The sequence below is a fragment of the Salvelinus namaycush genome, chromosome 11 (assembly GCF_016432855.1).
Source record: "Salvelinus namaycush isolate Seneca chromosome 11, SaNama_1.0, whole genome shotgun sequence".
Lineage (NCBI taxonomy): Eukaryota > Metazoa > Chordata > Actinopteri > Salmoniformes > Salmonidae > Salvelinus > Salvelinus namaycush.
In genome coordinates, this window is record NC_052317.1 from 5,859,379 (window position 1) to 5,883,953 (window position 24,575).

Sequence of the window (24,575 nt, forward strand, 5' to 3'; positions counted from 1 at the left end):
AATTTTAGAAACACTTAAAATTAGCAGCTAATTAACATTTCATTTTGGGGGGGTAAATACAAGCGAATATATTGATAAAAGTCACCCTGTCCTAGAGAGATTTGCACGGTTATCAAAACGTCACACCAGAGTAAGCCTACACAAAACACAGCCCTTATTTTAAGTGTTTTTAAAATCCCCTATGGGAAAAATGAATGGTGGAAAAATTATTGCAACTATTTCCTTGTTTGACCGCTAGGTTTTATGGGCATTATGATTCATACCGTGGCACTCTATGGGGGGACTAGATTCGTAGTGCATTAATTTCTAGATGTTAAAACAGATATGTATGGAAATAACCTCAAATAAAAGGTGACATTCTGCACAAATTATAGAGCCACATTAAAAGTTTTAGCTTCACTGTTCAAATACATTTGTAGGGGAGTGTATCTGATACGGTGGCTGTAAGGGGCAAAGTAACATTTCTCTAACTTGTATTTGTCGAGGCTTCTTCTTCCAGGTGTGAATCAGATGACTGAGTAATCGGTTCTAAGGTCCTCATGACTGTCGAAAATTTGAGATTTGTATCCACATTATTATAAAGCCCCACACACTCACAGTTTTCAGTTACTAATACATTGATGTCTCCAGAGAACAAATAAACCGACATTTCAGGTTTTTCAAATAACTGGCGTTAACATGTCCAGTTGATAGCGGACAATGATACAAATGTTTTCAGAAGACAATTTCCACCACAAATGTGTTAAGTGTGTCTGACAACACCATGTCTACGTGACAAGGCAAACAAGTAAAGATAGCTTTGTGGATCGGTTGTCTTGGGAACGAGATGATTCACGTCAGGGACTTTTGTGCCACACATATTTGGAATGGAAAATAAACATTAGCCCTCGTTGATCAAAGGTTTCACCAGGTAAAAAAAAAGAGATTATGCTGTTTCTGGAGAGAAATTGTTCACCTTAAGTCCCCCCCCCCCCTCTCTAAGTGACACTGTGACCAGACTGGCAGAGAGTCAGAGTGGACAGCCATGGTTAGGGGGGAGGGAAGGAGGGGGCACTCTAATCCCCACTGCCCTTTTGGATCAGCAGGCCCATAAATAAAGTAGGACAGAGATAAATATAGTGTGACCGGCAATCAGTAATAAGTTACACATGTCCCCCAAGGACACTGGCCACAGGACAACTGGACTGTGACACACTGCAGCGCTGAGTGAGGGTGGTTTTCTTAGGGGACGCCACTGAACACTCACCTCTCCGAGGGGGAAAAACATAGACAAGGTAAGGGACTGTAACCTCTGACCTTTGTGGCAGGTTTACAGGTATTGGCAAAGCATGTGATCAGATGATGTTATCGCTAGGGAGAGGAGGTCAACTGTCCAGGGGAACACTGTTTACATATTCACTGTAAACATTTTGGATAAAAAAAATTGATATTAACCTATTTTGGAATTGAATCTTATTTCATACAACTTTTGAGTTATTTTCTTTGAAGTTGTATTGTATCTTTGCTGGTAGATGGCAATGATTTTGGCCAAGAGCATTATATGTATAGCTTTTTGTTCATTCGTCTCTTAACTGCAATAGCGTCTTTCATTTAGACGTTAAATACCCGGCAGAAAACTAGTCATGGCTGTACAGCGTGTGCCTTACAATCAATAGCTGCCGGGCGCTCTGGAATTATACGTTTCACAGCATTTAGTGCATGTCCAGACCCCCCAAAAATGTTTTTCTAGCGTACATGTAGCAGGCATAAAAAAGTTTTGGGGTCTTACCATGCCTTAGAAGTATTCCATGTTGTCATAATAATGCCAGTCAAAAAATGGTCAGAGGTCAAATATGGGTCAGATTACGGTAATATTGCCAAAAAAGATCCAGTAAAACTTCTTCAACACTATACATGTCCTTTGCTCAAAGCAAGCAGTTTGCAGATGGACTCACCACCAAGTGACCTCAATATGTCATACAGTTTTAACTAAATACTAAAAGGTGGAACTTGTCAGAGGTTTCTCCTTATCCAATATCAATTTACAAGCACTCACTCTCAGGGACATTGCATGCCTTGGGCATGGGGCCTAGCCTTGACCCAAAGTGAGAGAACGCTTGCTTTATTTAAGCTTTATTTAACTAGGCAAGTCAGTTATGAACAAATTCTTATTTACAATGACGGCCTACACCGGCCTAACCAGGACGATTCTGGACCAATTTTGCGCCTCCCTATGGGACTCCCAATCACGGGCGGTTGTGATACAGCCTTGATAGCACTAACCTGTGTGATACTGATGTGTGTTTATTGTTCCATCAGTGTCAAAGGTTATACAGGTTGAGGGGTTATATAGAAAGTGCCATGAAGCTACTGTGGAGCCTGCTGCTGCTGGGCCTGCTGCTGGCTGGGAGCTTTAGCGTGGCTCAGGAGGAAGATGGAGAAGAGGCAGAGGAACCAGCCGAGGAGGCAGCTGTAGAAGATGAAGAGGCAGCTGCAGACACTGAAGAGGCGGCGGTGGAGGTGGCAGAGCCTGAGGGTCCTGGGACAGAAGCCGGCCTGACTGACGACCGGCAGCCTTGTGCCATGTGGCTGGGAGGAGTGCCAGGCACTCCAGGGCACAGTGGGCACCTAGGGAGAGACGGGAGAGACGGGCACGATGGCCCTCGAGGTGATAAAGGAGACACAGGTAAGAAGACCAACTGTACTTTGCTGTTGCTACAACATCCAAAGTTCACAGTAAATCTAATCACAGTAACCCGCATGAGGCACAGTCAACGAACACCAGTACAGGCCTCTAAGTTCGCCCCGACTCTGGTGATGTCTTTGTGTGTACAGGTGAACCAGGTGAGAAGGGAGAGCCCGGCGAAAAGGGCGACAACGGTGCTCCGGGACCTCGCGGTTTCCCGGGCAACCCCGGTCTGAAGGGGGCACAGGGCGAGAGCGCCCTGTTATATCACTCCTCCTTCAGCGTGGGCCTGACAGATCCCGTCCCCGCCACCAACGTTCCCATCCGTTTCAACAAATTCTTCCACAACGAGCAGCACCACTACAATGACGTGAGCGGAAAGTTCCATTGCCTCCTCCCAGGGGTCTACTTCTTCACATACCACCTCACAGTCTACACCAAAGATGCTCGGGTGAGCCTGTTCAAGAACGACAAGCCCGTCATGTTCACCTACGACCAGTACCACGAGGGCAACGTGGACCAGGCCTCGGGGGCCCTCATACTGAGGCTGCAGTCTGGGGACGAGGTTTGGCTGCAGATCTACGGAGATGAGGATTTTGGGGGGGTGTATGCTGACAACACCAACGACTCCACCTTCTCCGGGTTTCTTTTGTATCCCGACATGGGAGAGTTGGAGGAAAGGAGACGTCGCTCTGTTGGAGTTAGTAGACACTGAGGTTGTGCAGGACCTGAAGGGTGATATATAGAGTTGGGTGGGCTGTAGTGACTTTTTCCTGACTGCTCTATAGACATACATTGCCCTCTGACTGGGGACTGTGGGGGGAGGGGTAATAAGTAGCTTCTAAAATTAGTACATTTTTAAAAGGGTGCACCAAATGTTTTAAACTTGTGTTAGTTCTATAATCTATAACCTGTTCCGTTTCAAATGTTAGGTGGATTCTAGCATTAGAGACATTAGTATTCAATATAATAAGTTGTGCACAGACAAAAAGTTTATTGACTAGATGGCTTTATGTCAGTGTCACATATTGTATCTGTGAAATAATAAAATGTGTTATAGCAAATGTAAAATGTCATCATATATGCTTTCTTTGTCAGATAGCCATTTCACATAGCAGTGGTTTGTAAACAAGATCAGCTGCTACTATAGGGACGTGGGTAGGTTTGAGCAAATGTGTCCAAAACACTTCAGGAGTGTGGCAGGCTAGTCACCCTTTGGACATTTGCTGGCTCCCATTTAGCCAAACAGTCAGGGTTTGATGACTAGGGCTTTTATCTTTATCATTGGACAAAGTTACTTGGTGGATGCAATCCCCAAACTGAATAAATCTGTATTCTAGTAAAAACTTGCTCAAAGAAGTTTCACTGTGCTTGTCTCTATGCCAACATTGAGGCTTAAATAAAAACTGGAGATCAGTGCAAATTGTTGTAATGTGAGCAGTGGCTTCTTGATGTGACTCAGGGAACCCACCTCCAGAGCCAATGGGTGACCTCCATGTACATTGCGTCACTTGCTCATGGACCAATTATAACTAAGCTCTTCATTCTGGAGGGTCTATAGTGCTAAGACTAAATAGTAACGAAATATTATCATGCTGCTATTGGCCACTGAAAGGGTCAGGGAACCACAAGAGACTAGTCAGGTCCATATGAGTAGTCAATAGTACCAATAGATGTGTGTTGAGGAATTTCTAGAGTAGACAAGTGCCTTGTTCAGGGACTTGATACAATAAGTGTTTACATGATCGGCATGAGGGTTGCATATGTGTTGGTTTGCTAGTTAACAGACACTTATTGGTTGAGAAGAAAAAAAGACCAAGTCAATGACAGAATGCTGGCCATAACACCTGCCTATGAAGGCCCCAATGGAAAATTAATACCTACCCATCTCCTGTTCAATGTTACGACCCACTTCCTAATGTTGCTAAGGCTCTTGAACAAAACTATGACGATGAGAGACAGAAATGTAAATATGTATTTTATACCTCAACCTTCAAATCATGGTGCTCTAAAAATAGCTCTCTACCATAAATAGTAAAAAAAAAAATACACAATTGCTAGTGAAGAATGTAAATGCTTATGAAAGATAACCTCTGATTCATTGCTTTAGGCACCATCAAATCCTTAATAAGGGCCACTATTCATGCATCTATCCAGTTGCTGAGGTCCACTGATTGGATTCATATTTCCTGATTGAAACGTAGGTTGAAGATATCTTCAACCTAGATTAAAACCATCCATCAAAATTCTGAGGAATATCACAATGCAAAACTTGATGAGCTCAGACAGCTTGAACAGATAGCAATCAGCAGTGAAAGACAGGTAATGACAGGGAAGTCTATTCAGTAACCATTGAGAAATATGCAAAATGTTAATTAAATGCCTACAAGGGAATCTAGGTGACAAGCCACAGAACAGAATGATCATTGCCATTTCCAGCTGTATATTGCCATCTAGTGTCAAATGACAGGAGCAACTGAGCATCACGTTTGAATTAGCACAACTGTACTTTTGTGTTTGCAGGTTAAGTACGACCAACATTTCTGAATTCATGCAGCAATCATTAAAATGACGAGCATGTTTACAACACACAGAAAGAAGAAAGATTGTGCTTTGTCATGGAGGGCACTCGTTGAAAGGATTGGGGTGTTTTGTGTCATCTTCGGCAGGTTTTGCAGTTGGAGGCAAGGTACCATTGAGCTTTTAACCACATCTCTGGAATAATGCATATGCCTGCTTGCAAACATCCGTATAACAGTGATAAATAAAATATGAGAATATCAAGAGATTTGTGGTAGAATAATTTATTTTATTCTGATATACTTTTAAAGAAATAATATACAAAGCTATTTTCGCCCCATCCTCACAAAAACCTCTGGTCCCCCACGATCTGAAAAGTGCGTACGTCACTCCAGTTCTACAAACCAACGCTTTGGCCAGTGCCTTCCCAATTTCAGCATGCCACTGATTGATCAGAGAGGTCTTAGGAGAAGGAAGGCGAAGCTAAGTTTGTGGACGTGGAAGAGTGAGACAGCATTGTCGTGTGAACGTTTCATTGTAAAATAGTTACTTTATTTAGTGAGGCCTAAAAAAGTTTAACTCCGGTAAAACAAAATGTTGCAAAAGTTAACTACGGAGTCCATTTAATTACTGCTGTACTGGCTTAGCTAGTATAGTCAAGAGAAAGGTGAGTCCCATGAAAAAATTATCCCATCCTGTTCACAAGGACACAATGAATAATGTGCAATAATTTAGGTTTACATAACCACGTGAAACTAAAGACCCTTTAACAATTTCGCAAGAAACTGCACATGATAAGGAATGAATTATTCTGCAGACTCAAGCTAGACAAAACAGACAAGCTTACAAAACATCAAAGTTCAGGGGAAACTGGGAAAATAATCAAGTACAGATTAAATGGGAGTTTAGATGCAGGGTTAAGTCTACGGAGGGTATTCAGAGGGTGTGGAGGACGAGAACGTTGCCCTTTATTGTAGGATTCTGTTGAGGGTTTAGTGATAGGGACTGGGAGGTTACCAGAAGGTTACTCCATGGGGAGGCATGTTCTGAGAAGTCTCCTGGCCCAACGTTAGAGGGGGTCATAGTCATGTTGGGGTGGGAAGTTAAGAAGTCTACAGACTATTTCCATCCAGCAGGAAAGTGGGGAGAGAGCATGGACAGACAGACAACTTCCATCAAGCAGCTATGCATCTTTGTCAGATCACATTAAAAAAGTACTCCTAATAATGAACCCATGATCCTGGGACTGCTAAATTCATGATTCCTTACTATATGAGTCTGGAAATAATCAAAGTTGGCTCATTCAAGAATCTTCTTTGCACTCCTTCAAGTCTATGCTGAAGAAGTGTTCATGAATCAGTTGATTCATACATCTCAAGCCAATCTGAGTTCACGCTAGAAACTTCAGTTCAGCCACAAGTCAGTGGAGAAAAGTACACATTCCCAACCAAAACTGGCTATTCCAGAGGAAAAGCGAGAGATTCTCAGTTTCTCCAGTGCAACAAACAGTCCACGATTCCAAAAGGCGGCAGCTGTTTCTCAGGTAAGAAAAAGTTATGACCTGTATGTTCCTCAGAATCGACCGGTTTGGGTGTCCATGAAACGCTCAACTAGGCTTCGTATTCTTTCAGCCTGCAGTTTCATAGAAAATTGTAATCTTGGACGCCTAATAAAATATACACTTTCAGGGGCTTCGGCAATGGTACGCTTCATTGCTTGGCCCATGACGTCTTCAACAGGCCCAGACTCTTTTCCGTATTCCTCACTTGCCCTTTGGTTCATGACGTTACAGAAGTGTTCAGTCCAGGGCACAGAGGACCGCGTTGAGGGCTTCGACTGCAGTCTTAAGCAGTTCACCGTCCTTCGTCTCCCACACAGGTTCTCAGACCATGTAAGAGTTCTGATTCTTCAGCTTGTCCAGTTCTTTGCTCTGCTGTCTAAGGAACAGTATTCTGGGAGAAAGAAAAGGACACAGTTTTAAGAAAATAAGCAATTTATCGTGTGACATAGACACAATTCCTAGACAAGACAATTATGATGTGTGTTTGTGTGTGCTCGCTTGTCATGTTCTCACCTCTGTTCCCTCAGCGTGGCCTGGATCTCACACACTCTGACTAATGATCTGAGGTTTTTGAGTTCAGTGCAGATCTCAGACATGTAGAGACTGCCCATGTTGTGGGCATCTTCCCGTAACCGTGCTGCCTGAAAGAGAAAGGCGGAGCTGGTTGAGAGAATGCACCAAAACACACATGAACTTTTAGCATGGAGCAAATATCAGAAAGTAAAAATAAGCTTCTACAGAAGGAAATCACCAATCAGAAATGTGTTTCAGTACCGGTTAGTCAGACTACCGAAAAGCCTACACTCACTAAGTATAGGGTCGTAGGCCTGCCTATTGGTTCCATAACCTGCTATCAATGTGTGCAAAAGAAGTGAACCCTTGTTGTCTGTGTACCCTAAGGCAGGCAGCTTATCTGCTGCTTCTGACTAGCCAGCTCCAGCATTTTTTGGTAGTTCAGCTCTTTGTAGTTGAAGTGATGGCTAAATATATACTATAATAATAATACTATAATGTCTCTTTTCTATCCATCAGGTCTCCATGAGCAGGTGTAACTGAAATGTTTGATCATTGAAAGGCGAGTTTGGCTTTTTTGTATTCAATCAACTCCCAATATGAAATTGCCTGAGCGTGGCCTTGAGTGTAGCTACTGCCATGTACAGTTGAAGTCGGAAGTTTACATACACCTTAGCCAAATACATTTAAACTGAATTTTTCACAATTCCTGACATTTAATCCCAGTAAAAATTCCCTGTCTTAGGTCAGTTAGGATCACCACTTTATTTAAAAAATGTGAAATGTCAGAATAATAGTAGAGCGAATTATTTATTTCAGCTTTTATTTCCTTCATCACATTCCCAGTGGGTCAGAAGTTTACATACACTCAATTAGTATTTGGAAGCATTGCCTTTAAATTGTTTAACTTGGGTCAAACGTTTTGGGTAGCCTTCCACAAGCTTCCCACAATAAGTGTTTTGGCCCATTCTTCCTGACAGAGCTGGTGCAACTGAGTCAGGTTTGTAGGCCTCTTTGCTCGCACACACTTTTTCAGTTCTGCCCACAAATTTTCTATGGGATTGAGGTCAGGGCTTTGTGATAGCCACTCCAATACCTTGACTTTGTTGTCCTTAAGCTATTTTGCCACAACTTTGGAAGTATGCTTGGGGTCATTGTCCATTTGGAAGACCCATTTGCAACCAAGCTTTAACTTCCTGACTGACGGCTTGAGATGTTGCTTCAATATATCCACATAATGTTCCTTCCTCATGAAGCCATCTATTTTGTGAAGTGCACCAGTCCCTCCTGCAGAATAGCACCCCCACAACATGATGCTGCCACACTCATGCTTCACAGTTGGGATGGTGTTCTTCGGCTTGCAAGCCTCCCTCTTTTTCCTCCAAACACAACGATGGTCATTACGGCCAAACAGTTCTATTTTTGTTTCATCAGACCAGAGGACATTTCTCCAAAAGGAAAGATCTTTGTCCCATGTGCAGTTGCAAACAGTAGTCTGTATTTTTTTGGCGGCGGTTTTGGAGCAGTGGCTTCTTCCTTGCTGAGCGGCCTTTCAGGTTATTTCGATATTGGACTCGTTTTACTGTGGATATAGATACTTTGTACCCGTTTCCTCCAGCATATTAACAAGGTCCGTTGCTGTTGTTCTGGGATTGATTTGCATCCCATGATGTCAAGCAAAGAGGCACTGAGTTTGAAGGTAGGCCTTGAAATACATCCACAGGTACACCTCCAATTGACCCAAATGATGTCAATTAGCCTATCAGAAGCTTCTAAAGCCATGACATCATTTTCTGGAATTTTCAAGCTGTTTAAAGCCATAGTCAACTTAGTGCATGTAAACTTCTGACCCACTGGAATTGTGATACAGTGAATTATAAGTGAAATAATCTGTCTGTAAACAATAGTTGTAAAAATTACTTATGTCATGCACAAAGTAGACGTCGTAACCGACTTGCCAAAACTATAGTTTGTTAACAAGACATTTGTGGAGTGGTTGAAAAACTAGTTTTAATGACTCCAACCTAAGTGTATGTAAACTTCCGACCTCAACTGTAGGTACGAAATGTGATTGTATAGTAGTGCTATTTTAAACTGCTGTTACTTAATAATATGCACACAACTCAATGACATGCACATATCCTACTAACATCAATGCATGACTACTAAATTGCGATCACATAAATCTTAATTTAACTAATATGACCTTCTGTGTATTCCTGTTATATCCACACAGTGTGGTATTATTTTCATGATTAATATTGAACCCATTAAAATCTTAGTCATATAGTTGACAGATATTAACATACAAACTACTAACTCGGTGTTCCCATATGTTGATCATCCCGTTATCGCACTTAACAGTGGAGCTCCCTACCTGCTTCTCGATGTGCTCGGCGGGCCAGTTCTGGACGTGCCTGATGAGGTTCTCATCAAAGTGAGAGGCCAGCGAGGGAGTGAAGGAGCCGGGAGTGCTGGACTGGGCTGAGGCGACATTGAGAACCGAATGGCCGCCGGTGGCGTTGCCGTTAGGTCCTGATGGCGGACTCCCCTGACTGCTGGACAAGAGAGAAAGCAGAGTAGTTATAAGGAGAGTAAGGCTCCGTCCAGAAACAACCTCCAGTCACCTACACACTTGTGTTGATTGGAAAGGTTTGGATAGGTGGCTACTACAAAAACGCTTTTATACATCCAATCCTTCCAGATATACACAAGTGCCTCTATATTTCAAACTACCTCCGCTGTCGGAGAGTTCGGGGGTCCTCTGGATGTTTCTCTGCTGAAGCCTGTTGAGAAACTGGTCCTGGTTTCACTGGGGTAACCTACAGAGGCACAGAGGGGAGAGGTAGGGATGGAGAGGGTAAGCCATTAAAAAGGGAGTGTGTAAGAGATAAGAAAACAATTAAGAAAAATAAAGCAAGAAACCGGGAACGAGAGAAGAGAGCAGAGGTGAATGGAGATAAAAGAATGGTGACGTGCGGGAGAAAGAAACACAGATCACAGGGTTGAAATTATTATTATTTTTTTTTGTAAACAATACACCCCCAATCATAACAATATTATTTGACAAGTTTAGAGTTTCCGTGGAGGTGCTGACCTTTGGTTGGGAGGAGGCAGGAGGCATGCTGAGTGCAGGTTTCTGGTTAAGGAGGTTGGTCTGGGGCGTGCCGTTCCTGGGTGACACATATGAGCGGGGTGAGGAGGTGTCCGACATTAGCGATATGGGTGACTGACTTGCCTGCTGGGCCGCTATTGGTTCATGTCCAGGAGGGGAATAGGACAAAGGAGGAAATATTTTTAATGATAGCAACCTTAATCTCACATACAAAAGGTTATTACTATACGGAACAAAAATATAAACGCAACAATTTCAAAGATTTGACAGTTCATATAAGGAAATCATTTAATTTAAATAAATTCATTAGGCCCTAAACTATGGACTTCAAATGAGTGGGCAGGGGTGCAGCCATGGGTGGGCATAGGCCCACCCACTGGGGAGTCATGCCAAGCCAATCAGAATGAGTTTTCCCCACAAAAGGGCTTTATTACAGACAGAAATCCCCCCCCCCCCCCCACCCCTCCCCCTCAGATGATCAGGTGAAGAAACCAGATGTGGAGGTTCTGGGCTGGTGTGGTTACACGTGGTCTGCAGTTGTGAGATCGGTTGGACGTACTGCCAAATTCGCAAAAATTACTTTGGAGCAGCTTATGATAGAGAAACTAACATTCAATTCTCTGGCAACCACTCTGGTGGACATTCTTGCAGTCTGAGACCAACACTTTACATGTTGCGTTTATATTTTTGTTCAGTATATAAATTATGAATATGCCTATAAGGACCGTAAGGACCGTCATTTTAAAGGTTTTATTTTTCTTATGCATCCAAAACTTTGTGAAACTCAGTGGCTATTGTTGCTTTGAGGACTACCCTGGTTAAATGCGTCAATAGCAAAGTTTTCTAGATTATTCAACAGAAAACCTAATCAGATGTTGACCTGAACTGAAGGACGCCCATACTCCTTCTTGAGAGATAAGTAACATTTCCAGTTACAGATTTGAACAATAACAGCTTCCATGAAAACATTTAATAGGAGAATGCTTACAATGTATTTCTTTCTAAATAACATGTCAGAGTGCAATGTAAGCATAGCTCTTTTTACCAACCACAGGACACTGAAAAATCTGTAAAACCAGTCTAGCTAACAAAAAGAAAGGCATCAAAAAGATCACCCGAAAGGTGACATAACAGCGGCCATACCTTGGTTGGAGGATTGTTGAGCAGCTTGGGAAAGCAGAGAAGTGATGTTGAAAGCAGACGGTCCAGCAGTGAGGAGTTTATGAAGCATAGACTGCAAGGACGCTTGGGTGACAGCAGCCGCGAGGACTGTAGGAGGGAAAACACACACAGGACAATGAGAAAAATACAGATACGTACACACAGATATAAGGCAACAGACTTGTGTATGTATGTAACACATACACAGATGGGTCCATACACATACATTAACAAAGGGCAAGAGAGGAGAGGGGTTGTTGAGTGACACAGTGAAAAGGAGGTGAGCAGACATGATATAGGCTATACAAAACTGTCATTGAATGGGTGGTTTAATTTGATGATTTTATATTTACAACCCATTGGTAGGTAGGCAAGAATCCATTTTCTCAGGATCACTCATCCACAACAATAGAACCCACCAACCCTTCGCCTCGATTAAGCTACTCCCTATATCGTGAATTTAGCCTATTCAATATCTGCTCGGAGTAAGAGAAACTCTAAACCAAATGGGATCAGACTGAAGATCAAATCCACGTTGGTTTTGTGGTCATATAATGACTCCAGATATCAGAAAATCCAAATGTGTGTTTCACATTTCAGTACAGCGGTGGGGGGGAAGGGGGGTAAGTCCCATTTTTTTTTTTTTTTTTTTTTTTTTTTTAACAATACTTATGCTCCATGAACATTTACAAAGAAAACATGACACTCAGATATGCCCTTTGAGCCCAAAGTCATATTTTGTGACTTGGGGCTTGTGCCAATTAAGCCTTTTTCAACCGGTGAGCCATTTGAACTCAGGTACACTAAAGATCAAGAAGGAGAAATGTGGAATTGGCCAACTCACCCTCATTGATCTTGGCCATGTCCATGCTGCCGTTGTTCATCTGCAGGGTGGCTTGCAGCGCTGGGAGGAGCTGCCGCAGGAGGGCGGGGTCTTGGAGCAGGCCCGAGGCCTGGGTTTGGACAGAGGGGGACACCGGGACCGTGGAGGAGGAGGAAGATGAAGGGGTGGGGTTAGAGCCAGAGGCTTGGTTCAGGCCCGGATTGGTGGAGGAAGAGGACTGAGAAGGTGCAGAGTTGGAGGACTTGTCCCCTGAAGTGCCCTCTGTGGGGCAAAAAGAACAACAAGTTAGGACTGCGGACACTGGCTTGACAAACATAGGATGCACCTCTATAGTTCATAGTGACTTCCTTTCCTCAACTTTTTTCACACATTGAAAAGGTGATAGCCATAATGCATAGAATTGTCAAGTCTTTTCAGATCAGTGCAGAGGAAGGAGAGGACACAAGGAAAATAAGTAACTTCTCACTATTGACACATTGGCCATATTATAAGACTGTAGATGATTTCATATACAGGTATAGTCATAATATCACAACAAAAAGGTACTCTTTAAATAGGCAGGCAAGTCAAAATCCAGATGTTACTGCTGCATCTGAAACCTAGACTACACCTCCCATACGCTCTACCTCTGTAGTTTTCATACTCACTTGTGGTGGCTGTGTCGACAGACTCTCGTCTGTAGTCCCGGTCTTTGGGGAAAGTGTTGGACTCCCTCTTAGATGGGTCTTTCTGCCTCTGCTCTCTGGACACAATGAAACGCAAACGCAAGGTCACTGTCAGGTTTAAGTTGAATTAAACGGAGTGTAATTGCTGGTTGAATACAGATTGGGAATGTAATTTCATGTTCAGACTTCTGTCAGAATGTGTAATCTACCAATCTCCGTTTTGGGACATTTTAGCATGCTATAGTAGGGCCCAAAAACTCAGTTTTATTTGTTGCCTGTTTGGTTTTTCCCATTTAGAATTGTTCTGTTTTTTTCAGGTTTTCGCTCCCAAAATCACTTTAATAGAAAAACAAAATTGGGTGTTCCAAGTCCACAACAATGCATAAACCACATCAGGAGACCACTTTTGAGATCTGGAAAAACCCTTTAAATCAAGTTCGCAAGAGACTGTTAGGTTAGCGGTGTTTCTGTAGCACACATGTGATTGCATAGTTTGCTAAACAAATTGCCACTGGATTGATTACAATAATCATGATATCATTCTGCCAGGTAGGCATAGGATACTTTGTAGTAGAGGTCGACCGATTAATCGGAATGGCCGATTAATTAGGGCCAATTTCAAGTTTTCATAACAATCGAAAATCTGTGTTTTTGGGCACCGATTTGGCAGAATTTTTTTATTATATATTTTTCTACACCTTTATTTAACTAGGCAAGTCAGTTAAGAACACATTCTTATTTTCAATGACAGCCTAGGAACGGTGGGTTAACTGCCTTGTTCAGGGGCAGAACGACAGATTTTTACCGTGTCAGCTCGGGGATTCGTTTTTGCAACCTTCCGGTTACTAGTCCAACGCTCTAACCACCTGCCTTATATTGCACTCCACGAGGAGCCTGCGTGGCAGGCTGACTACCTGTTACGCGAAGGCAGCAAGAAGCCAAGGTAAGTTGCTAGCTAGCATTAAACTTATAAAAAACAATCAATCTTCACATAATCACTAGTTAACTACACATGGTTGATGATATTACTAGTTTATCTAGCGTGTCCTGCGTTGCATATAATCGATGCGGTGCCTGTTAATTTCCCATCGAATCACAGCCTACTTCGCCAAACGGGTGATGATTTAGCACTGTCGTTGCACCAAACCTAACCTTAAATATCAATGCCTTTCTTTAAAATCAATACACAAGTATATATTTTTAAACCTGCATATTTAGTTAATATTGCCTGCTAACATGAATTTCTTAGACTTAGGAATGCCACCCGTTAGATAAAATACGGAACAGTTCCGTATTTCACTGAAAGAATAAACGTTTTGTTTTCGAAATGATAGTTTCCGGATTCGCCCAAATTAATGACCAAAGGCTCGTATTTCTGTGTGTTATTATGTTATAATTAAGTCTAAGATTTGATATTTGATAGAGCAGTCTGACAGAGCGATGGTAGGCAGCAGCAGGCTCGTACACATTCATTCAAACAGCACTTTCGTGCGGTTTGCCAGCAGCTCTTCGCAATGCTTCAAGCCTATCAACTCCCGAGATTAGGCTGGTGTAACCGATGTGAAATGGCTAGCTAGTTAGCGGGGTGCGCACTAATAGCATTTCAATCGGTGACGTCATTCACTCTGAGACTTGGAGTAGTTGTTCCCCTTGCTCTGCATGGGTAACGCTGCTTCGAGGGTGGCTGTTGTCGATGTGTTCCTGGTTCGAGCCCAGGTAGGGGCGAGGAGAGGGACGGAAGCTATACTGTTACACTGGCAATACTGAAGTGCCTATAAGAACATCCAAAAGACTAAGGTATATGAAATACAAATGGTATACAGAAATAGTCCTATAATTCCTATAATAACTACAACCTAAAATTTCTTACCTGGGAATACTGAAGACTCATGTTAAAAGGAACCACCAGCTTTCATATGTTCTCATGTTCTGAGCAAGGAACTTAAACGTTAGCTTTCTTACATGGCACATATTGCACTTTTACTTTCTTCTCCAACACTTTGTTTTTGCATTATTTAAACCAAATTGAACATTTGGTTTTATTATCTATTTGAGGCTAAATTGATTTTATTGATGTATTATATTAAGTTAAAATAAGTGTTCATTCAGTATTCAGTATTGTTGTAATTGTCATTACATTTTTTTTTTTTTTTTTTTTTTTTTTTTTTTTTTTTTTTTTTTTTTTTAAATCGGCCGATTAATCGGATCGGCTTTTTTTGGTCCTCCAATAATCGGTATCGGCGTTGAAAAATCATAATCGGTCGACCTCTACCTCGTAGTGAAAATTTAATTGAAAAGGGTTTTGAGAAAGCCTTTCCATCGTTGTCATTAGCATCATTGCTAACGGCTAGGCATACACAAAGTAGACAGATGCACGCACAAACACAGGGGAATTCCCACATTGCTCTACAGAAGGTTGAAAGAAAATACTAATTACTGATGCATTTTGATTCTTGTGGCGTGAAAATTTTAGGCAAATTTAATACATTTAATATTGTTGAATTCCGTTTTAATGTCTGGATTCAGCGATTCCGTCTGTGTTTTCCGCATCAGGGATGTTATAGGGCCCTACAATAATTCAATCAATGAAATTAGGCTCATAAATATGTTATAATGGGCCGTCGGACTACGGCAGCCACGCGGCTGTGGATTCTGTATTGAGTTTTAGGGTAGAAACGGAAGAGTTGAGGGAAAAGAGGAGAAGAGTATGGCGCTTAGGAGTGACACTTTTTCCATGATTCAAGGCCTTACCTCTCCAGCCAGTCTTTGGGCTTCTCCCATTGAGAGACCTCAGTCCTGCAGTTGTAGTAGTACTTCTTGCCGGAGGAGCTGATGTGCTCGGACCAGTCGTCTGCAGGCTCATGAGGCTGAGGGAAGAAGGCACGACAAATAGGTTAACTAACACTCTAGGGTAGGTTTTGCAGAGTGCAAACAAAGTTCGAATCCGCATTTGGGGAAACAGCACTAATGTTCTACCTAGCACTTTTCCAATTGTTTTTATTTTGTTGATGAAACTGAGGAGAGGGGTGTCAGGCAGTGGGAATGTTTTTTCCCGTAGTACAGATCTAACGTGCATGCAATGGAAGAAAATCAGTGTTCATTGTTTGCAGTAACTTCTTTGTTGTAATATCCCAAACGGACGTGGCAGTATCACCAACTAAGGATTCTAGCTTTAAGATCAAGTAGGCTTCTTGATGGAGATGAACACCAGAGAACAACCAACCAAAATCTCATCCTTTGATTAGATTTTTTCATTTGATTTGATTTTATTACATAGACATTTGAATGTGTAGTCCAGTTTCGTGTGACAAATGACCTCAATTGGCTCTGTCATCCGGACAGAGCCAATTGAGGTCATTTGTCACACGAAACTGGACTACACATTCAAATGTCGACGTAAAATCAAATCAAATTTGATTTGCGACGTAAACAGGTGTAGACTAAACAGTGAAATGCCTACTTGTGGGCCCTTCCCAACAATGCAGAGAGAAAAAAACTAGAAAGATAAGAAATAAATACACAATGAGTTACGATAACTTGGCTATATCCATGGGGTACGAGTACCGAGTCGATGTACATATTGGAAGGGGTAAAATGAATAGGCAACAGGATAGATAATAAGCAGAAGCATATGCAGTAGCTCAGCATGTAACACCATAGTACCCTCCAAACTCGCCATTAAGCTCGAGACATTGGGTTTCGACCCCGCCCTGTGCAACTGGGTCCTGGACTTTCTGACGGGCCGCCCCCAGGTGGTGAGGGTAAGAAACAAAATAGCCACCCCGCTGATCCTCAACACTGGGACCCCACAAGGGTGCATTCTCAGCACTCTCCTGTACTCCCATGACTGCGTGGCCATGCACGCTTCCAACTCAATCATCAAGTTTGCAGACGACACTACAGTGGTAGGCTTGATTACCAACAACGACGAGACGGCCTACAGGGAGGAGGTGAGGGTCCTCGGAGTGTGGTGTAGTGAAAATAACCTCACACTCAACTTCAACAAAACAAAGGAGATGATCGTGGACTTCAGGAAACAGCAGAGGGAGCACCCCTCTATCCACATCAACGGGACAGCAGTGGAGAAGGTGGAAAGTTTTAAGTTCCTCGGCGTACACATCACGGACAAACTGAAATGGTCCACCCACACAGACAGTGTGGTGAAGAAGGCGCAACAGCGGGGGCAAACTACCTGCCCTCCAGGACACCTACATCACCCGATGTCACAGGAAGGCCAAAAAGATCATCAAGGACAACAACCACCTGAGCCACTGCCTGTTCACCCCGCTATCATCCAGAAGGCGAGGTCAGTACAGGTGCATCAAAGCTGGAACCGAGACTGAAAAACAGCTTCTACCTCAAGGCCATCAGCCATAACTAACATTGAGTGGCTGCTGCCAACATACAGACTCAAATCTCTAGCCACTTTAATAATTGATGTAATAAATGTATCACTAGTCACTTCAAACAATGGCAGTTTATAATGTTTAAATACCTTACATTACTCATCTCATATGTATACACTGTACTCTATACCATCTACTGCATCTTGCCTATGCCGCACGGCCATCGCTCATCCATATAGTTATATGTACATATTCTCATTCATCCCTTTACACTTGTGTGTATAAGGTAGTTGTTGTGAAATTGTTAGATTACTTGTTAGATATTACTGCACTGTCGGAACTAGAAGCACAAGCATTTCGCTACACTCACATTAATATCTGCTAACCATGTGTATGTGACCAATAAAATTTGAATTGGTGTCTTGAGTCAAAAGAGTTATAGTACAAAAAGGGGGGAAGAGTCAATGCAGATAGCCCGGGTAGCTTTTTGGTTAAATATTTAGCAGTGTCATGGCTTGGGGGTAGCTGTTCAGGGTCCTGTTGGTTTCAGACTTGGTGCACCGGTATCGCTTGCCATGCGGTAGCAGAGAACACTATGACTTGGGTGGCTGGAGTCTGACAATTTTTGGGGCCTTCCTCTGACACCGCCTGGTATAGAGATCCTGGGTGGCAGGGTGCTTGGCCCCAGTGATGTACTGGGCCGTACGCACTATCCTCTGTAGCGCCTTGCTGTCAGATGCCAAGCAGTTGCCATACCAAATGGTGATGCAGCCAGTGAAGATGCTCTCAATAGCGCAGCTATAGAACTTGCCTATGAATTGTATATGAGTTTGTCCTGTGGCTCAGGGGCCCATGCTATATTATTATAGCTATATTATTATAACCATAGCCTGGTGAATGCCTACTTTCAGAAATAATTTGTTCAAGAAGAAATAAGTATCTTACTGTGTCTGATGCCTTGCTTTGATTTGAGTGGGAGTTGGAGCTGTGGTTGTGCAAATTCTCTTGCGGAGAGCAGCTGGTACCTATAAAATAAACAGTATGATAACACTTCTGAGAAATAAAACAGAATTAGAAATGATAGACATGACAAGTTAGGCTACCCATACATTGAACAAAATATTTGTGGAATTTACAGCGGCTATCCATTTTATGAAGTACCCGGGTACAGTATGTCGAAAATGTATACTTTAGTGCACAAGAGAATAATACTAATATCGCCTAGGTGCATGTCAGTTTTAGCATTCTACAGCGCTTGCTCATTTGGCAAGACAGTAACAAGTTAACTAGCTACAAACTGGTGCCCAGGCTACCATATACTAGCACTTGTGGAACATCAGCTACATAACTTCTTATGTTAATGTTGCATTGATGTCTGTGTATAGACTTGACCAACAGTTGTGTGTATATCTTCAGTCAGGAATTGGACCTTAGACTAGACTTCAGTGATTTAAATATTTCCAGCGGTCAATGTCTTGTTGTACGCGAGTATCTATGCATGTTTTGAGCAGGTGACGTGTGCAGAAGTCCAAGTGATTTTAATAACCCAATCAACAGTGTATATATATTTTAAGCAGTTTGATGTATATATATTATTTTAGTTTGATGTAGGATCTCGCTAGCCTGGTCCCAGATACAGCCAACTCCAAAAGGTTGCTTGGCATAACGAAGACCACAGGAATTGGCTAAACAGCACAAACATATCTAGGACCAGGATAAGCTCTCATCTGGCTGAACAAACGTACAAGCTTCTCTGTGCACACAGTACTGTTGACAAGCATACAGAGAAGGGAACATCTGTATTGGTGTGTAGCTCGGTTCTCTTTGGGCTTACCACCATCTTTGCCTCGGAGTGTGTGAAATGTTTTTGTTTTGCTGTGCCCGTCGCTGTATTTATTGACCGGACTTTCATCAGAGCGCCGGAGCATTTTGTAGGGCGGTGTAGGATCTGATAACCCATCTCGCATTTTATCGTGACCGTGAAGGGTGGTAGACTGACTCTTTGGCTGGGATTTGTGAGTCTGCAATACAAATAGACTTGTGTTAGTCAACATATCAATACAAAGCCACCTCTTCTGTTTGATAAACACCTGACATTATACTGTAGGCCTATTATGCACTCTTGACATTGTGCTGTAATTCTCATTCCTGCCTATGTATGCACAACCGTTTGTATTGTTTTTTTATTCCCTAACCTTAACCCAATTATTTTTGCCTGCATTTGTCATTACGGTTCTGTAATTGTTGCACTTTTATAAAGCATCTTACGGTGGGTAAATCTTTGTGCAGTATTCAGACTAGAAAGCTATGTAGTTGGCTAGCTAACTTTCGGTATAGGTCGTTATCAATAAAACGCCACAACATGGTGAAGAGCGTTCGATTTGGCTGCTGGGGGGGAAAAGGAGACCCCGAGTTCTGCAAAAACCATTGACAGCTACGGTTTTAATATCATCACCTCTTGAAGAGCATAGTCAGAACTACACATTTAGCTCTGTAAGAGTTATACTGCAAGTAGCATCATGCTTTTCATGGTCAGTGGCTAAACATCAATGCATAATGTATTTTCAAATACGTGAGTGTAGCCTATCCATTTGTCACGTCGCTAGCTAAACAACCAACGTGTCATTTTGCTTGCTTCATCAGCGATTGGGATTTTGGAAAGAGCTTGACATCTGCAACTCCTCATCCTGGTAAAAAGTTGTCAGTCGGACTACTGTCATCACCACCATAGATCAAACAGTATTTGGATATCGCCATCTTGTTTATCCCCTCAAAGGTAGCTTGTTAAACTAGCCATATTGACGTGATATGTGATTAGCTAGCCAATTTGATGTGGTCCATCAATCAATGTAGCCCATCATGTCTGTCAGCAATTGTGATTAAACACTATTTAAAACAATGTTGAAAATGGGATAGCGTTATCTAACTTCGCTAGGTAACAGAGCTACGTTGGTTGGAGAGAAAAAAGTACACTCACATTAGTAGGTCTACTTACCACACTGTTTAGCCAACTGTACAACGTTTCTACCGGTAACTTGCACAATAAACATTATCAGCCAACAGTAGGGCCTACATCGGCAAATGCGCCCTTCTGCTTGACAGGCAAAGCACAAAGGCTTGTCAGGTAGCTATCGTTCACATATCAAATTAATTGTGGTTGATTTGCATGGAATAATCGGAAATGTGTATTTCTGACTATGCTCTTCAAAGGGTTATTACAACCAAATAGTTCATATTTATTTAACAATCCCTTGAAAACGTCATGTAGTTGTCAATGGTTTCAGCGCTCTGCACCTTGACGTTTTATTGATAAAGACCTAGCTATAGTTAGCTCTTACTAACGTTAGCCAGATAACGTTACCTAGCAGAATATAATTATCCAGCTACACTAGCTAGCAAATTGGCTATTTAGTTAGTTATATAAGATATGGTTATGCTACATTCGTTATCCTGCTGGCTATCAAGGCCTGCAATTTCAAGCTCTCTCGTAAAGGTAAACATGGTTAGCGTTAGCTAGCTACGTCACGGGAAACCAGTCAGCAGTTAGTTAAGTTAGCTGGCTAGTTAACCATCAGTTGTTTCTAAACACATTAACGTAGTTAGTTAGCTAGTGTAAATAGCTGACGTTAGATGTAGGCCAACGTATCTTCAGTAACGTAATTTTGCACAAAACTGAGCCATGGCTTGGGAGTTGCAAAGCCAGGCTGAGGCCTGCCTAGCTTACGAGTTAATTAGGTGGCTATTTTAACCAGTTATAGTAGCTAACTAAGTTAGCTAGATAACATACTTGTTAACCAGGCAGCTAGCTAATTAGCCTGTATTCACTATTTACCTGATAGGGTTGGGAATCCCTTCGGTCGTTGCACCTGAAATATAGGAAAATAAAGTTAGCCAAGTTATAGGGCACACATCTAAAATGTTGATGCCGTCTCTGCTCGCGCTGCAAAATATGCTACAAGTAGCTAGCTAGCGAAAAGCGAGTTAGCTGTAACTAGCTAGACATGCTAGTTGGCAGCATTATTTTAAATATGTGGAGGAGCCGTCAATGAGAAGTGGCAATAAAATGTATTGTCGTTTACCCATCGCTGAGTCTCGGTTGTTTCCTAGCATGCATTACCATCAATGCCGTGTTGATGTGTGTGTGCGCGCGAGGGGGTGAACTATGGACAACAAAATAGTATTCTCGTCTTTGGTAACTTGATCTTGGCGATGTCTCTGTATTTAGTTAGCCAGCTAGGGACGCTAGCAACTAAATTTGTACAGTGGCTAGCTACGCTATGTTGAAAACGGCCTTTGGTACATTATTTGCTCGCCTAAACTGCACAATCTATCCGGTGCAGTGCAATGAAACAGACGAAGCAATGCTAACTGCCCCGCCTCCAATGTCTTAGATATTTCCGGGATACTCCCATGTCGGAAAAGAGTCGCAAACCCTTTAAAAATTATGATTTGCAACGCAGTCTTACAAATAACTTTCTCCAAGAAAGGTGGACACAGAGGAAATACAGTGGTTGAAATAACAACACAGCCCACATAACTGCTAATGCACATGGCTAAGAAAAGGAGATGATGAAAGCAAGGTTCACAAAAGTAATTATAAAAGTGATAGGCATATGCACTTTCCCCTACCCCAGTAGCCTATTTCGATAGTCTAAAAAACTCTCAAGGTGCCCAATGCAACATTAAATTATAAATCAATCACTATCCCCTTCCCCTAGTGTTCTTAGTTCATCCATGGGCTTTGCAAAGCATTACCCAATCTAATCAAAGCGATAGTTTGTTGAATTTCACAGCACTAGGCTGAGACAAAAGCCTAAATAGACTGTGGCCCTTCGGGACCAGTAAGAACACTTCCCATATTTTGCAGGGATTGATCCTGGTCTGGATAGCCTACCAATCAGGACCAATGCTGTTTTTATGTATCGCTGTCTGTCTTGTCTGTCTAGTATGTCTGTCTGTTCATCTATATAATGGCAAGGAGACATCAGACCATGCCTTTGTTTGGCCTCTGCTTTCCAATGCCTGTTCTGGTCCACTCAGATCCAAATGAACCGACCTCGTGATATAGAACTGATGGGGAAACGTGTAGGGCGAGGGGGACATTTGCACCAAAGGTTTATTGAACCTTTACGCTTGCCTGGTAAATTTGGGTCAGAGCTGGTGACAGGTCACATGGACCAATACTGTCTGGATCAGACTGGCTCTTATTGCTTTTACTCTATGTTTGTCTCTTATTTTGTTCACGTGTGGATGTTCAAATGGACCCAACATCTCACGTTTTAGAAGGAGAAACGTCCATGGAGTCATTTTCTCTCTGGTGAGTGTTACCTAATTTGTACTGTGCTGAGCTTGCTGAATTGCATATTGACACCATCATTATTTACATTATTTTGATCCAATAGCTGTAGAGGATGGTTTGTAAAACAAATAAACAAACTGTTAGGGATGGAAAAGCCATCTGCTCTTTTCATTAAGAATAAATTCAGCACTTTTGGTCACAAACAGTGTGCAGATTTCTTTAAATTCAACACAGTTCATCTGATTTATCAAGCACCATTTTTAGTTGTTTCCGTTCTCTTTAAAGTATTGAGTCATTTTCCACTCACACAGTACAATATTCATATTTTTATTGTCAACAAAAGTCACAAACTGACTCAGTTGCTTGTTAGTCAACTGCTTAGGAATGTAGATCGCAGCCATATACTTGCTTTCATGTATCCCACAGATGCATTTGATTGATCGGTTTCAGTGTACTTTCAATCTGTGTACATCAATCAATGATGTCACATGAAGGACAGAAAAGCTATGATTCTGTGGTGAGAGAGCATATACTTGTATAATTGGTTGAGAGAACTTACAACTTCAATAACATGGCACTAGGTGGAGTGTAGAAAGAATGTGGGCTATTGAAAGATTTGGTTTCAATGAGTCACAGATCTATAACTCACATTTATATCTGAAATCAGTCAGGTCCTACACTGAACTACATTAAAAAAAAGGACATGTCAAATCTGCTAAATTGCAAACATTTAACCTATCTTATCCACTTGGTGGCAGTAATACCATAAAACAGAACATGTTTTCGGACCATAGCAGTTTTCTTTTCTTTTTCTACTCCATTAAAGGCCCATTGCAGCCATTTTTATCTCAATATCAAATCATTTCTGGGCACCTTACTGTGATTGTTTTCAATCAAAATGTTAAAAAATAAACAAAATAGCTTCTTAGCAAGAGCAATTTCTCAAACAATAATTTTGTTAGGACTGTCTGGGAGTGGTCTGAGTGGGGAGGGGAAACTGAAAACTAGCTGGTTTGGAGCTCTCTTTTTTATTGGTCTATTAGCTAATTACTGCCTGGTGATGTCATAAGTCAGGCCAAAACTCCTTCCCGCCAAAACAGACTGAAATTTGAGGCGGTCTTTTCAAACAGCTCTTACACCAAAAGGGCATTATCGTCAATTTCACAGTATTATTTCAACCTCATAGTGTGTAAATATATATAAAATACAGGAAATAATGTATTTGACTGCACTGGGCCTTTAAGATTGTTGAACACTAGAATGAAATACTGAGAACAAGACATACAGAACGGTTTCAGTGTATGCTCCAGTAATTTTAGTCTCTTATACTAGGCGAGATCATAATTCTGTTGTCCTTTGTTTAGGATGTCGTGCCAGCCACTGCAACAGTCCAAGTTGGCCAACAAGTACATATTTAATACGTTTGTGAGGCAGCCAATTGATAATAAAAAAAGGACCTGCCTTGATAGAGAATGAATGGATGAGTGAATACAGGCCAATCTCACTACAGTATGCAGATATATACATTCTCACATTGCAGTGCTATTTTCCAATTATGGAAAAGACAGAATAATTTAACAAAATTCTTATATGTTCTACCTGGAACTTGCAAATAATAAATATGGCAGAAAATACACTTACAAGATTCATAGAAGATTCTTGTAATATCTGACTTATATGGGTGGTTACCATTTAGACATAACGGAAATGTTGAATGTATTGTATAAGCCTAAGGTCTCACATACATGAGACATTCAAATTTCAAGCACTTGGATCATAGTAATAGCAAGCTGTTGCATGTATTGTATGAAAAACATACAAGAGCCATGTAAGCTAAGCCTTCTAAGGCAGAGGCGGCTCCAGGCACAAGCGGCATAAGCCATTTA

At 41.9% G+C, this 24,575-nt stretch overlaps 2 protein-coding genes across 4 annotated transcripts; one reads left to right on the plus strand and one right to left on the minus strand.

Annotated features, from left to right (window-relative positions):
* The first annotated feature begins 1,173 nt into the window (after positions 1–1,173).
* Positions 1,174–3,736, plus strand: LOC120055465 (adiponectin-like). Its single transcript, XM_039003326.1, has 3 exons — positions 1,174–1,274; positions 2,299–2,665; positions 2,815–3,736. The coding sequence occupies exons 2-3, from the start codon at positions 2,341–2,343 to the stop codon at positions 3,378–3,380; spliced, it is 891 nt and encodes a 296-aa protein (XP_038859254.1). The 5' UTR covers positions 1,174–1,274; positions 2,299–2,340; the 3' UTR covers positions 3,381–3,736.
* A 1,717-nt stretch (positions 3,737–5,453) lies between these two features.
* Positions 5,454–21,735, minus strand: LOC120055732 (WW domain-containing adapter protein with coiled-coil-like). 3 transcript variants are annotated; one of them, XM_039003667.1, is made up of 13 exons: positions 21,508–21,735; positions 21,223–21,256; positions 19,225–19,411; positions 18,336–18,415; positions 15,796–15,911; positions 13,027–13,121; positions 12,380–12,640; positions 11,518–11,643; positions 10,357–10,508; positions 9,996–10,081; positions 9,637–9,817; positions 7,260–7,387; positions 5,454–7,137 (listed from the first exon to the last, which is right to left on the minus strand). In XM_039003667.1, the coding sequence occupies exons 3-13, from the start codon at positions 19,355–19,357 to the stop codon at positions 7,068–7,070; spliced, it is 1,428 nt and encodes a 475-aa protein (XP_038859595.1). In that variant the 5' UTR covers positions 19,358–19,411; positions 21,223–21,256; positions 21,508–21,735; the 3' UTR covers positions 5,454–7,067. The 3 variants fall into 3 exon arrangements, with proteins under 3 accessions (XP_038859595.1, XP_038859594.1, XP_038859593.1); XM_039003666.1 differs by having other exon boundaries at positions 9,637–9,814; positions 21,470–21,735; XM_039003665.1 differs by having other exon boundaries at positions 21,470–21,735.
* Between the last annotated feature and the right edge of the window lie 2,840 nt (positions 21,736–24,575).